Source organism: Elgaria multicarinata, chromosome 4 (assembly GCF_023053635.1).
Source record: "Elgaria multicarinata webbii isolate HBS135686 ecotype San Diego chromosome 4, rElgMul1.1.pri, whole genome shotgun sequence".
Lineage (NCBI taxonomy): Eukaryota > Metazoa > Chordata > Lepidosauria > Squamata > Anguidae > Elgaria > Elgaria multicarinata.
In genome coordinates this window covers 142424034-142437671 of record NC_086174.1, presented here as the reverse complement: position 1 = coordinate 142437671, position 13638 = coordinate 142424034, and the positions used below count along the sequence as shown (strand labels likewise).

The following is a 13638-nucleotide window of genomic DNA, read 5'->3' as shown; positions in this document are numbered from 1 at the left end:
TGATTGACTGATGATCTCTGTGGATTTTGAACCTTCTGGGCAGTATCCAATACCGCCACTGTGCTTCCACTCATTTCGTTGTGCCAGGGGGACCCACTGCTGGCATAATGGGAAGGTAGTGCTTCCTGAAACAACCCTGGAAACTAGCGGAAACACTTGTTTTCAGATTGGGACCACTCCATAGAGCTCCCCGATGTGAGCTCAGCTGACCTGCCCCATTCCAGAAATGAGCATTTTTGCTTGTTTCCAGTTGCTTCAATAACTGCTAGCAACCCATTGTACTAGTGGTGTGTCCCACTGGTGCATGGGCAGCTTTATCCATTGCCCTTCACTTCCAATGAACCCATTCCACATCAACTTCGCCTGTTGAGAATCCCCTACAAGGTTGTCATAGTACTCATTAATCTATCTTGCAGGAGACTCTGGGCCAGGTTGCAGGTCTCCAGGGAGCAGTGCCAAGACCCAGTTATGTTACATCATTGTCCTCACATGAGCTGAGAGCATACTCTGGAATCCGACAGCTGTGCATTGTACAGGCAGCTTCCCAAATGGCATGGTGCTTGGACATTGGTCAATTAGGAGAGAAAATACAGATAGCGTTAAGAAATTTTATTTGGATCTGTGATGAAAGCACATAAATTACAAGTGGAAGGAACATCATGCCACAAAATTGCATAGGATTCTTACAAAAATGTGAGTTATGCATAAAGGCTGAGAAACCAAATTATGTACATGTTAAATGAGAGGTTTTCCCTAATTTAAAGCAAATCACTATTTCCAATCAGCCAATCACATACAGTGTTTATACCAATGTACAAGAGCAACATTAGTTTCAGAGGAAGGCAAGCCACGTCCCGTTAGGTCTCTTAAAGAAATCTCTTACAACCATGATAGATTCAAAATATCCGGTGTTCATGAGCTAAAATTCATCTTAAGCTAATAAAAGAAAATGATAATGTGAAGATATCAGAAGTGAACAATGGAGTTCAGTGTAATATAATGTAGCTGTATTTTCTAAAGCAGAAATGTCCACAGTATATTATTTCCACATGTCCAACACATAACAAGGCAAATACATAAAAGGCACAAGACTCTCACATCATTGACTCCTTTTTTCATTACCTTACTTTATTTCAAGTAATATTAATGGTAAATGATATATCACTGTAAGTTTGAACAACGCAAGATATACAATATTACACACTAAACTACAACTGCAAAAAAGGGCACTGTACAGATATATTTTTTAAAAAAGTAAGTACAGTCAATGGTCAAATACAAATGTACTGAAAACCAACAACAGCTGATAATATACTCTGTCAAACCATTAACTTTTATTTCATAAATTAAAAAGTTCATCAGTATTTCTCCTAGTCTATTTGAAGCTGCACTATACAAGCATGTCAAAGAGATAGTCTTATCATTTTTGTGAATACTGCTATTATTGTATCCTACTTAACTTAAAACAAGTTTATTTAACCTTTTTCTTATAAAATGCAGCATTAAACCTTGACCCTTCCAGGTTTTTTATATTTAATGATTAATAATATTGATCTTCAAAGTGCAAAAGTAGAGTAAATGATAAGAGTCATATTCTTAAAATCAAAATGAAAGTCTCAGTTTAGAATTACGGCCTCTAAATTACTCCATATATTGTAAGCAGAATACAGTTTATGTTTTAGATACTCTTTAAACAGTGTGCAACTGTAAATTAAGTGGGGGGAGGAGAGAAATACTGTTCAGCCAACGTTTTAATTTCCCTATGTACACTTAGCATTTAACTTGAAACTTAAGTTTGATCTCTATTTATTGCTTACGTTTAAATAAAATAAGTTATTTCTACTGAACTCCTGAGGGAAAGCAAACTACATATATGCTGTTATGTATTAAAAGACTTTACTATTATAACAAAATATTACCCAGGAAGTAATTATGTTGAGCTCAAGAGGGGCTGTAACCTTTCTAAGGTTAACTGTATAAATAAACTGCACGATCGGAACTCAAGTGTTCATTTACTGTGTCCTTCTGTATATTTTTTCCCCCTTTTCACAAACGTTCCAGCTCTGAAATGTCTATGTTTTATATACATTCTGGAGATGGTGTTTCCCATGTGCAGACCATATGTTTTCTAAAACTATGGAAGAGACGTCTGCATGTCAGATACTATAGTTTTAAATGTTATAATAATTAGATCACACATTGCAACCCAAAAATAATATCTGAAAATGATACTCTTGAACCCACGTATGTATATTTGAAAACAAGATACAATACAAAATTAATTTTTGTGTGATTTAACTACTGCTTTGTAGCAATACAGGTTATCACCGATCCAGAAATATTAGTCCTTAACCCTGGAATCTTTCATTTTGCCACAAGGGAAAGCTCAGCCAGAACTTGCATGCTCTGCTCGTACAAAGGGGTCTATGCATGTGTGTCTCTATACACATCTATGTGAACTCACATCACAGATGAAGCATATACAGACATAGGTCTATGGCCTTAGCTAGACCTAAGGTTTATCCCAGGATTGTCCTGGGGTCATCCCTGTGCATCTAAATGACACACAGGGGATCCCGGGAGTAGGCAGGGATGACCTGGGATGATCCCAGAATAAACCTTAGGTCTAGCTAAGGCCTGAGTCTTGAAGAGATTTCAACTTGAGAACTTATGCTAGTGACCACAGTTTTAACAGACCATCTTAAAGCAGATGATCCTCCAACACATTGTCAACAAAGCAAGCTACTGGTACTTCAAAGCGAAAAAAGAAGAAGAAATAAAAACAAAGAAAGGACTTTTTTAAAAAAAATCAGTGCAATTATTAAGATGATACAAGCTTTCAAGGTGCAGTTACAAAGGAGGAAACAAAGGGTTAAGGATGTTATGAAAATGGTGTTTAGAATATTTTTTTTCACTGCTACTTCTCATGGAGGTCTATGCACATTTACCTGCACAAAGCACGCTGGTCCCCATGGAAAGCTCCAGACTTGAAATCTACCCATGTGAAACTGGCCAGGGAAAGGGCAGCCCTGGCCTATTAATCTACTCCATTATGCTGATAAAATAAAGAAGGCCGACAAACAACACAGAATTTCCTCACCGACGTCTCCTTTCAGAAACATGTCCTGTCCCTCTGGATGCCTTCCATATCTGAAGCTGTCCAATGGCCATTTACAAAGAAGAGATGATCTGGGGAACAAGGTGGTGACTTGTTGTGCCACAGTAAGGTAGGTACGTGGCCTTGTAGGAGTTGCTAGAGGGGTGTATCAAACACCTTTCCTGGATGATCTTCCAGCTCTTCATTTTGTAGTGGTTTATGGTTCAGTTTTCCACCATCAGATGCCAGGGAAGAAGTGGTAGAACTGTGGTCTCCATCTTCACTAATTTTGCCTTTCATTGCTTCTTGAACAAATTCCAGAATTTCCAATGGGAGTCTTTTGAATTTGTCTTGATATTCTTGATCAAGTTCAGCCTGTAACTGGAAATAATACCAATACTGTCATAAATAACGCCATAGACAACGATTGACCACCTGTGTTCAAGTAACGGGGAAAAGGACAACTGAACTTCATCCACGGATGGTGAAAGCAGGGGAGGGGGGATTTTGCTGTTTTTCCAGGCATGAATTTCAGGTGTCAGCAAATTTAGCCCAATATCATTGTGTGCAGCAGCATTATAACGCAACGATCACAGGGTGAATGGCAGCCTCCCCTAACAGCTGGAGTTTCCCCCCACAAGGCACACCCCTCTGAGTGACAATATGTGATGACACAGGGCATGTCTACACCAGCCCTATATCCCGAGATCGTTCCTGTGCATTCAAATGCACAGGGGATCCCAGGAGCAGGCAGGGACGATCCCTCCATTTTCCTGGGATAACGCTTAGGTGTAGAAAGGGCCACAGTGTCACTCAGAGGAGCATTATGGGAAAAACATAATGCTGGCAGTGGCTGAGAAAGTGCTATGTGGGCCAGCAGAAACCCTGCTGTCCCCTCTGCCAGTTCAAAAGAGGGAATGACAGCAGTGGCAAGCAAAAGGGGTCTGTGGTTTAGTCCTATCCCAAATCCCCCAATATTTAGAAGGAACTTCACAACTTTCAGATCAGGTTTACCTAAAAAAAACCTCTTGATGTTTAATGCCATCATGGAAGCTTTTCATAACGGGGAGCATGTGGCTAAATCAAAAGTAAAGAACTTGTACACAGTGAGTAAAGAACTTGTATACAGTAAGCCAATGAAATATAGATGAGTTCCACATGCATATACAAGCACAAGTTTCTCAGTTCCCTCGTGGATGTGGATCCAGTGGCTTAAAGTACTTACTGAGGCATCAATATAACTCAAAAGGTTAGAAAAGTACTGTTACAATAGTTGACTAGAGTTCAAATGTATATGCCCTTAGAAGTCCCTTCAAACATTTGGCAAACTTTTATTCAAATGTTAGGTATACTCTGAACGTTTGCATATCCCAATTGCAGTTATTTGTAAGAAATCCATCCGTCGCTGCCCTGCAATTATATATGTCGCTATAGTTGTCATACTACTATAGTATGTCATACTATATAGTTGCTATACTACTTTCAGGTATGGGAGCTCTTTCCATGCTGTTTTGTTGGACAAGGGATCCCTGAGTGTTGCAGAAGATTCTGGGGCAAATTAGGAAAAACGTCAGGAAAAACGTCTTGACTGTTAGAGCAGTAGGACAATGGAACCAGTTACCTAGGGAGGTTGTGGGCTCTCCCACACTAGAGGCCTTCAAGAGGCAGCTGGACAAGCATCTGTCGGAGATGCTTTAAGGCAGGTTCCTGCACTGAGCAGGGGGTTGGACTCGATGGCCTTGTAGGCCGCTTCCAACTCTACGATTCTGTGATTCTACTGAAAGGCAATCAGTTCACAAGGAGAACGTCCCATTGCCCGTCGTGAACTGAGAGGGGGTCCTAGAATACATTCAACATTCCCCACAGACTGCTCGTTGTAGGGGAAGACCAATGCTGTCTTTTGGGGCACCTTGCCTGCCATTACAACATTTTATTGAGGAACTGAGGACAAGCTTTTAAAAAAAGGATGGGCTCTTCCACCTCAGCGTTAGTGTTTGTGGGTGCGGCCTCAGAAAACAACCCTTGTGCAAACACATGAAGATCGTCCTGTGGATCTGGACACGTGGATCATCCTGTTTATTCGCCAGAAACAGTTTTCCCAGATGCAAAGCAGTGATAAGCTGGGAAATCTTTCCAGTTACAATAGCTGTAAAGATTCTGGCTTCAGCTGATCGAAATTAACCCTCTGGTAGCATAAAGGAAATAAAGATTTTAAAGGTTTGGTCAACTAATTCTGTATTTGAGGCCTCAACTCCATTCCCCCCCACCCCTGTTGGTGTGTGAGCTACGCCTAGTGGGCAAGAGTCCATCCCATGGCACTTCACTCTTTCCCGCGCCACGGTGCCCCTTTATCTTTTTAGCTAAGTGATGTTAATTGAGTTTGGAAACGTTTGAGAAGCATTGCCTCTGTCCTGTGAGTTGTAAAAAGGTAAAAGCTCATTCAATATCTCAAGAGGCTGTGTTGCGATTTGCTCAATTTCAGTTTCCTATATAGCTGAGCTTAACATTATATATCAACTCTGGACAATACTGGTCTTTTCCTTTTGTTGTTGTAGGTGACAGGGATTGGCCGATGTCCAAAAATGGGCTATTTCTCACTCTTCCAGTTACACTGGCTTGTCAACAAAGTTTCTTTGTGTGGAGTGGAACAGTTAAGCCTGGTTTTTTGAGCAAACTGTGCACTCTCTGTTAGAAGCATCGAACCTGCCATGGGCATGCAGTGAGTAGTGCCCAGATATTACCTGACATGTTTCCCTTCTCACCTTTTTAAAAATAAATGAGTGAGAATTTTTATTCTTTTCACTTATAAACAAATAAGGGATGGCTGGAAAATTGCTTGGAGGGCCTTTTAAAAATGTATATATCCAGCATCACCCAAACAACAACTACAAGGCAAGGATGCATAAATCCTGCTCTTGAAAGTGCTGTTTTCCACCATCATCTGTGCACAGTTGACAGCCCAACAAGCCTTGTGTTTCAACAAACAGAAGCACATGAAAAAGAAATGGCATTCTATTTGCGGCAGTCAGTACTGGAATGCAGTTCACACACCTTTATTGTTTGATAGGAAGGCGAGGGGGACCATGGCCTCTACTCTTTAAATGCTGAACACATTTCTTTTTCCTGCAGCAGAAAACATGTTCTTGTCCTTATTTCTCTCTCTCTCCCCCCCATCCCCAGTTAAGGTATTGTTGCTCTTTAATGAAGATTAAGGTGCAACAACAAAGGAAAGAAGATTATCTTATTTTAGGTGGGGGGGACCCTTCAAATACTGCAGAGTGGAGCTATGAGAAGATACAAAGCTGAAGATATATATGAAGTCAGACTTCTGATCTACCTAGCCCCGCATTGCTGAAGTGGTCCTCCAGGGTCTTAGGCAAGAGTATTTACCAGTCCTGGAGATGCCAGGACAGCGTTCCCCAATGTGGTGCCCTCCAGACATGTTGGACGAGAACACTCATTGTCCCCAACCATCATGGCCAGTTGATGAAGGGACTTGTAGTCCAACCCATCTGGAGGGAACCAGGGGACTGAACATGGGCAAGCGTCCTCACCCAAATTATGTGTTCTATGACTGAGCTATTGCTGCTTCCTTGAAGACCCCACACTAAACAAAGTTCAACATCTGCCTAGCATCATTGTCACAGAAAAGAAGTTTTCAAGAGAATTCTTTGGGCCACCTTAGGGTTCATTTCAGAAATGACAAGTAGATTAAACTCCCCCATCGATACCACACTGATCAAGGCCCTAAAACTGACTGATCCACTGACAGCTACTGACTTCATGTGATAAATGAAGAGACCTAATGAAAAGCAAGGACATGTGAATCCCTTCTCTCCATCATCACTACCTCTTCATCCATTTTAGTGCTGATATCTGTCCATCAGCTGGCCCTATATTTTTATTTGATATGACAATGTTAGATTCCAGGGGCTGGAACCATTGAAGCAAGGCACACATTTTTCATCGAGATAACTAATGAGTTCAATCAATGCTTAGGATGATAGCGGTGAAAGAGACTCTGGTTGTGTGCGACTGTTCAAGGAACAGCCTCAAACCTGAAGGCTTTCCTCCAATATAGTGGCATTCTCAAGGGGCAGAGCTGGTTATTGCAGTGGCACCTGTGAAACCTCTTTTTCTCGTGTGTGTGTGTTGGTTCGGGCCATTATTACATCAGGTTGTTCTTCAGAGGATGGACCTACAAATTAGTCACAAGCTTGATGTATCATCAAGTACATAAAAGTTGCTGCATCTTGAGTGTGATAAAAACACACCCTGAAGGCTACTTCAGAAGTTAATTCTGATGTTGTACCTTGAGTGTGATACAAACATGGCCTGAAGTAGCCCTGAAGGCTACTTCAGAAGTTACTTTTTCTGACTGAGATTAATCGTGCCATACATGCCCTGGGATGCTGTGCGGCCATTCCAATATCATCGGAAAAGTTGAACATCTAAATGAGGCTGCAAAATACATTCCCAGATATAAATCTCCTTGTCTGAATAGGCAAAAAATGTGAAATATCTTGCAGAAGGATGTTTGGGCTCATCAACACCAAGCTAGATATTCCACTATGAAAGTGGTATGAAAGCAGTATATAAAAGGCAGGAGCCACACTACTGCTTTATAGCAGTATTCAAGTGCACTGACAACTCTTGGGGCCCATAACACATACCATATACCACTTTCATACTACTTTCATAGTGTTATATCCTGCTTGGTGTGGATGTGTCATGGGCCCCAACAGTTGTCAGTGCACTTCAATACCGCTATAAAGCAGAAGTGTGGCTCCTGCCTTTTATATGCTGCTTTCATACCACTTTCATAGTGGAATATTCTGCTTGGTGTAGATGAGCCCTTTGTCTCCAGGTTAGAGAGTTGTGGTCCAGCACATCAACACTGTGGGTGGGTGGGTGGGTGGGTGGGGGAAGTGTCTAGTTCAAATCTCTGAGTAATTATTTGGCTCTTCTTTGCCTATGCCCCCTTAACTGGCAATTGTAAAAGTTCAAATGTTTGTTACGCATGTATGTTAAAACGAAATTCATATTCTAAAGCAGAACACACCGTTTTGGCTGCCTTGTAAATATGCACAGTACATGACATAACATAACTGATCTTTAGAGGGACCTTGTGCACTTTGCTTTCACCAAGTAACATTAGTTAGTAAGGCTAATTTTTGCACAGATAACAATTAAAAGACAGTTTACAGCACTTTAGATTAAACCAATCTGATTAGGGGGAAAAACAAAACAGGGAGTGGACAGACAACATTGAAAAGCAACTGGGGTGATAAATCAAGCTCCCCATTGTAATATAACTGTAGTGTCCCGACGGGGCAGCTTACAAGATTTGCATCACTGGAAACCCTGCCAGAATGATGATTTAATATAACTGCCAAGATTTTCTGTTCATAATTGTAAAGCCATTGATTTCTTTTGTGCATTACTGAGATGTTCACTTTAGAAGCAGAGATGCAAGTGTATCACTGGAGATGCAAGTGTGGAGAGCAGAATTGTATATGTGGAGATATGAGGTCTCTAGGAGGTTAAAGATACTTCTTTGCTAGCTGTGGTTTTGATTGTTTCTCATGTTATAAAGCTAGAGTGAGTGTCCCCAAAACAGCAAATCCAACACAGCAAGGATGGGTTTATGGCCCCCTAGATGCGTTATCTACAGTTTTCATCCTCTCTCACCATTGGCTAGAGTTGCTAGCACTAGTAGGATGTGGTCAAAACATCTGGAGGGCCACAAGTTGCCCAGCCCTGAAATATAGATTTCTTCTTGAAATCCTCCCTCCAGTCCTTTTGAACCCTTGCTTCTGCAATGCACTCTACATAGGGCTACCTTTGTGCCAAGTCCAGAAACTTCAACTAGTTCAAAATATGGCAGACAGACTGGTCACTGGTACACCTAGGGGTGACCACATTACACCTGTTTTAAAATCTCTTCACTGGCTGCCGATTAGTTTCCGGGCGAAGTTAACATGTTGGATCGCCTTCTCCCATACAATCCGCCCCATACACTCAGGTCCTCTGGGAAGAACTTCCTTCAGCCAGCCAAAACTAGGCTGACAGGTATTACCCAGAGGACCTTTTCCTCTGCTGCTTCCAGACTGTGGAATGGCCTGCTGGAGGAGATTCGTCAACTTAAGTCTTTTAGCATTTAGGAAAGCTATAAAGACTGTTTTCTTCTGGCAGGCCTATCCAGTGGAATTTTAGGATACTTTTAGTATGCTATTAGTATGTTATTTTAGGAAGTTTTAACAATGTATACTAGGTGCATTTCAGACTTCCGGCAACAATGTATACTATGTTTTTAATCAATATTTTATGTATCTTATACTTATTGTTGTTCCCCGCCTCGATCAGGATGGAGAGGCGGGTAGGAAATAAATGAATTATTATTATTCTCAGTTCTACATCTTCACTTCGATTATCCATAGAGATTATTACACCACAATCCCTGCCCTATTCTGCAGTGGGACAAGTGTTTGCTATCATGTTGTAGGGAAAAGAAGGCTCATGGATATAATATTGGCAAGAAGGAATGTTGGGAACAAGTGCTCTTCAAGAAGACACTGACCATGCCCTGACTTCCAACAAAGTTCTTGGGGTGACTTCCAATTTAGCAGGTGCATGACAGACAGACATTATAAAGTTGGCATGATCAGGACCCTGCTTGTGACACTTTGCAAATACGCTAGCCAGAATTAAATAGCAATAAGAGCAGCTAAGCCCCAACAAACATGGGTGATAACAAAAGCCCTTTGTTTGGTATTAACCTGCATGCCTTAGATCTATTTTCATCAACATTTGGTCCAGAAATAACAGGCGGGTTGTGAAACACTTCTAACACATGATCTACTAAGGCCTTGTGTGTATATCCTGTTTAACTGTTAGCTGTTGTATCAAGAGAGCTTCTGTATATTTAAGTAGCTGCGAGCCCTACATTTAAGAAACAGATGACTCTAACGCACTAGAGTATGTGAAAACCTCAGCAGGCAAGTAGAGATCACTTCCACTGCCAGAATAAACCAGATGGAGCCCTTGCTGAAATCCCAAACCAGCTCTTTGGGGCGGTCCCTGGAAAACTCACCTTTAAGCACGAATACAGGCACAATCTAGCCCTGGGCTCTCTAACATGGTGCCTGTAGGCACCAAAGTGCCTGCAGATTCCTCTCATCCTGATTTTACTCCCTACCCTCCTGATTTTAATTTTATTTATTTATTCATTTAAGACCCTTTTCAATTAACAAAATACTAAGGGAGAAGTTGGCAAGCTGTAAAGTGAAGTGCTGCCACCCCCCACCCCCCAGCATCCTTATTATTTGGGTTCAACAGAGTGGTTTTGTGTTTTAGGCCTGAGTTAGATGGGTGAAATCCCAGGGCAATCCCTGGGAACGTCCCTGTGTATTCACACGATGCGCAGGGGATCCCGGGATCAGGGAGGGATAATCCCTCCATTGCCCAGGGATCTTGCCCTACCCTTTGGGCCCAGTTTTTCTGCGGTCCCGGGCTGAGCCCGAGACCACAGAATGTGTGGCTGGACACCAAGGTTTGTCCCGGTTACTCACGAGGAGCCAAGATGGCACAGGGTTTCTCAGAAGCACAGCGCCCATCGGGGGTGGGGGGGGAGCAGGGATTTTTTTTTTAAAAAAAAGTACTTGAGTTTTGCGCACGAGCATTTGTGTGCATCTTCCCCTTTAAGAAAAAACAAAACAAAATGGCGGGCGCAACACCTCTCTGAGATTGTCACGTCACGTGCCGCGTATGAACAGAGGGGAAAATCTTGTGATAAAAATATCATGAGATCTTCACCCCTCTGTCCCACTAGACGAAGTAGGTCTAGCTAATGCCTTAGAGTCCACACCCCATATCTGCCTTGTACTTAAGATTCCTGGGCAAATATTTTGTTAATTGAAAAGGGTTGTAAATAAAATTAAAATCAGGAGGGTAGGGGAGCCTAGCTGGTGACAAGAGAGGAAACTTTTAGTCTCCACCACTTGGCTTTCTGGGAAATGTGTGTTTTGTGACTACTCATGCCCACTATGGTAATTGTGTGAATGGCCAAGCCCCCTTCCCCCATGGTAGCCATTTTGTGAAAGCCCTCATAGCACTCTTTCAAAGAGGTTGCAGACCCCAGATCTAGCCTACGTTGAGCTGCTTTAAGTCCCACTGATTTCAGTGGGAGAGTTAAACCCTGAAAATGTCTCGCATTGGATTTGAAGGGACTTTATTAAAGCATTTAACTTGGGCGGAATAATACCCTAACTTTCTACTACTAATTGCAGAGATGTGTGATAACAAGCAATCCCTATTTGATGGGAAAGGAAGATAAAATAAGCTTCTCAGATTTCAAAAATAGGGTGAGTCTCAGATTTGCCACTGTCCACCACTTTCAACCATTCAAGAAATAGATTTTATTCTAAAATTCCTTCAGCTACAGGATCTGAAACACACACATTATTTTATGCGAGAGCATCCAATCATTCAAGCCTCTATAACTCAGATAAAGGGTGACCACTTCAGTGAGGCAAGTGTTGGTGTGCATGAGGGATGTACGAGAAAGTTGTTTGCACTCTCAAAAGAGCTGAGCATGTCCTGTTTGAAACCCTGAACGTGAACACAAACAGAAGAACATGTTCTCTGAAAATGCTCACAAATCCTTAAGCGGGCACTCAGGTTCAAAAATTGTGCAAATTTCAGAGAAAAAGCAGTCTGAAATTGCACAATTTTAAAAGAAGTGCAGTTTCACACTTCAGTCTACGAAGGAAAGTTGCTTAACTTTGAAAAATACGAATCTATTTGTGCAATTTCCCTGTTCAATTGCATTCGATTTGTGCCATTTCCCCACCTGCATAACTTGAACAGCGATCTCAAGCACTCTCAGAAATCAAAGGAGTATTGAGCATCAAGTTGATGCTTGGGGAATCTGGGCAAATGCGAACATCCCTTGTTCGCCTATCCCTAGCGAGCATGCTTCATGTGAAATACCCCAAGACTGCTTTCCAGCTATTCCTAACTTGTGTTCGTGTTGATGGACTGAAGCGAGGCTGTGGTTCATCAGTGTTGCCCTTCACCACATCCACTACAGCTCCTCTAATAGTGAAAGTACGAATGCCGTTAGACACAAGAAGGCCTTCCAGATGAGGAGGCTTGCATTGCACAATTGCCCTGCCTCATTCACGGAATTTTAAGGGGGCTTCAGATGTTGTTGCCATCCCTTTCTAATGCTCCCACCACTTCTTCTGTCTTTTTTCCTTTCTTGCAGGAGGGAAAGGCGGAATAGCTGCACAATTCCTTTTAGATGGGCAGCACTTCTTTTTGGAAGTAATCAAGGTATAACAACACAAATTTAAGCTTTTCCATGTTCAAAACAACATGCTGCTGACTTCTGGACACATTTTTAAAGGTTTGTTAAAGCTGTCCTTTCACTATGTTCTGAACCATTTTTTTTTTTAAAAAAAGTTATCCCGAAACGTAAGATGCACCCAGGCACTCAAAGCTACTCCACAGCACGTGACTTTATTGTTGTAACCCACAAAATGTACTCGGTTTCCATGAGCTTTGTTTAACATGCAGCTAACAGTTGCAGAGAAGAAGCAAACATTTGTCCCTACAGCTTTTCAGTCTCACGGCCTTGATTCCTTTACTTAGCTTGACATTGGAATGGAACAGCACCAATTTCAAAAGCATATAAACTGCACAAAGCACACTGAGGGCCTTGCTAGACCAGGGGTTAGCGCTTGCCCCTGTGCGTCATCTGGGCCCAGGGTATCTGGCTACAGTTGTAGCCCAGTATTTCCTGCTGTCTTGGGCTGAGGCTGAGACTGCAAGCATGTAGCCCGTTCTGGCGCTTTTCCCGGCTACTGCAATTACACGCAAGTAGCCAGGAAAAGTGCTCCGCAGGACTGCTGGGCCCATCGGAGCCGGGGGGAGATGGGAGGGAATATTGGAGCCGGGGGGGGAGATGGGGGGGAGATCAGAGCGAGAGGGGAATTGGAGCGACAACTTACCTTAAGCGGTGGTGCGCTCCTGCGCATCCGTCCCCTTTAAAATGTAAAAAGAATGGCAGACACAACGGGGTTTTCATGCAGCTCATTGCGTCTGACGTGTGGAAAGGAGCGACAGCCCGCACTACTTCTAGCGCGGGCTGGCTGCTCCTCACCACCGGATTATGTGGTAGGTCTAGCAAGGCCCTGAGTCTCACTGAAACCAAAAGCAGGAGCAGAAGCCAGGGAAAGACTTAGCAATTCTAATAGGAGATAGGTATGCCTCCACCTCAGCAAGAGGGCATGAACAGCCATCTACATAACTAGTAGAGGCCTAAGGTAGCATTATCTCAAAGGCTTCCCCCCACCTACGGCATTACACTTGCCTTTATGTAAAATCAGTATACAATACATGAGGATTGTGGAAGGTGTGTTCATGCCACACAACAGAAAACAGAGTGAACGGAACCTCACATCTTATGTGTTGAAAATGCCATATGCAATCTTCTGGGTTTAGAGCCACTGGCAAAGCTTCAGGGGCACATAATGCTT

The 13638-nt window shown here is 42.5% G+C and overlaps 1 protein-coding gene across 4 annotated transcripts in view; it reads right to left on the bottom strand.

The window, feature by feature from the left end:
- Positions 1-2642: 2642 nt before the first annotated feature.
- PLCB1 (phospholipase C beta 1) overlaps positions 2643-13638 on the bottom strand; it is a 702230-nt gene continuing 691234 nt past the window's right edge. For 2 of the 4 annotated variants that reach the window (XM_063125316.1, XM_063125317.1), the window contains exon 30: positions 2644-3478. In XM_063125316.1, the coding sequence (XP_062981386.1) occupies positions 3254-3478 (225 nt within the window). In that variant the 3' untranslated portion in view covers positions 2644-3253. Of the gene's footprint in view, positions 3479-13638 lie in introns of all 4 variants that reach the window. The other 2 variants (XM_063125314.1, XM_063125315.1) reach the window with 2 other exon arrangements.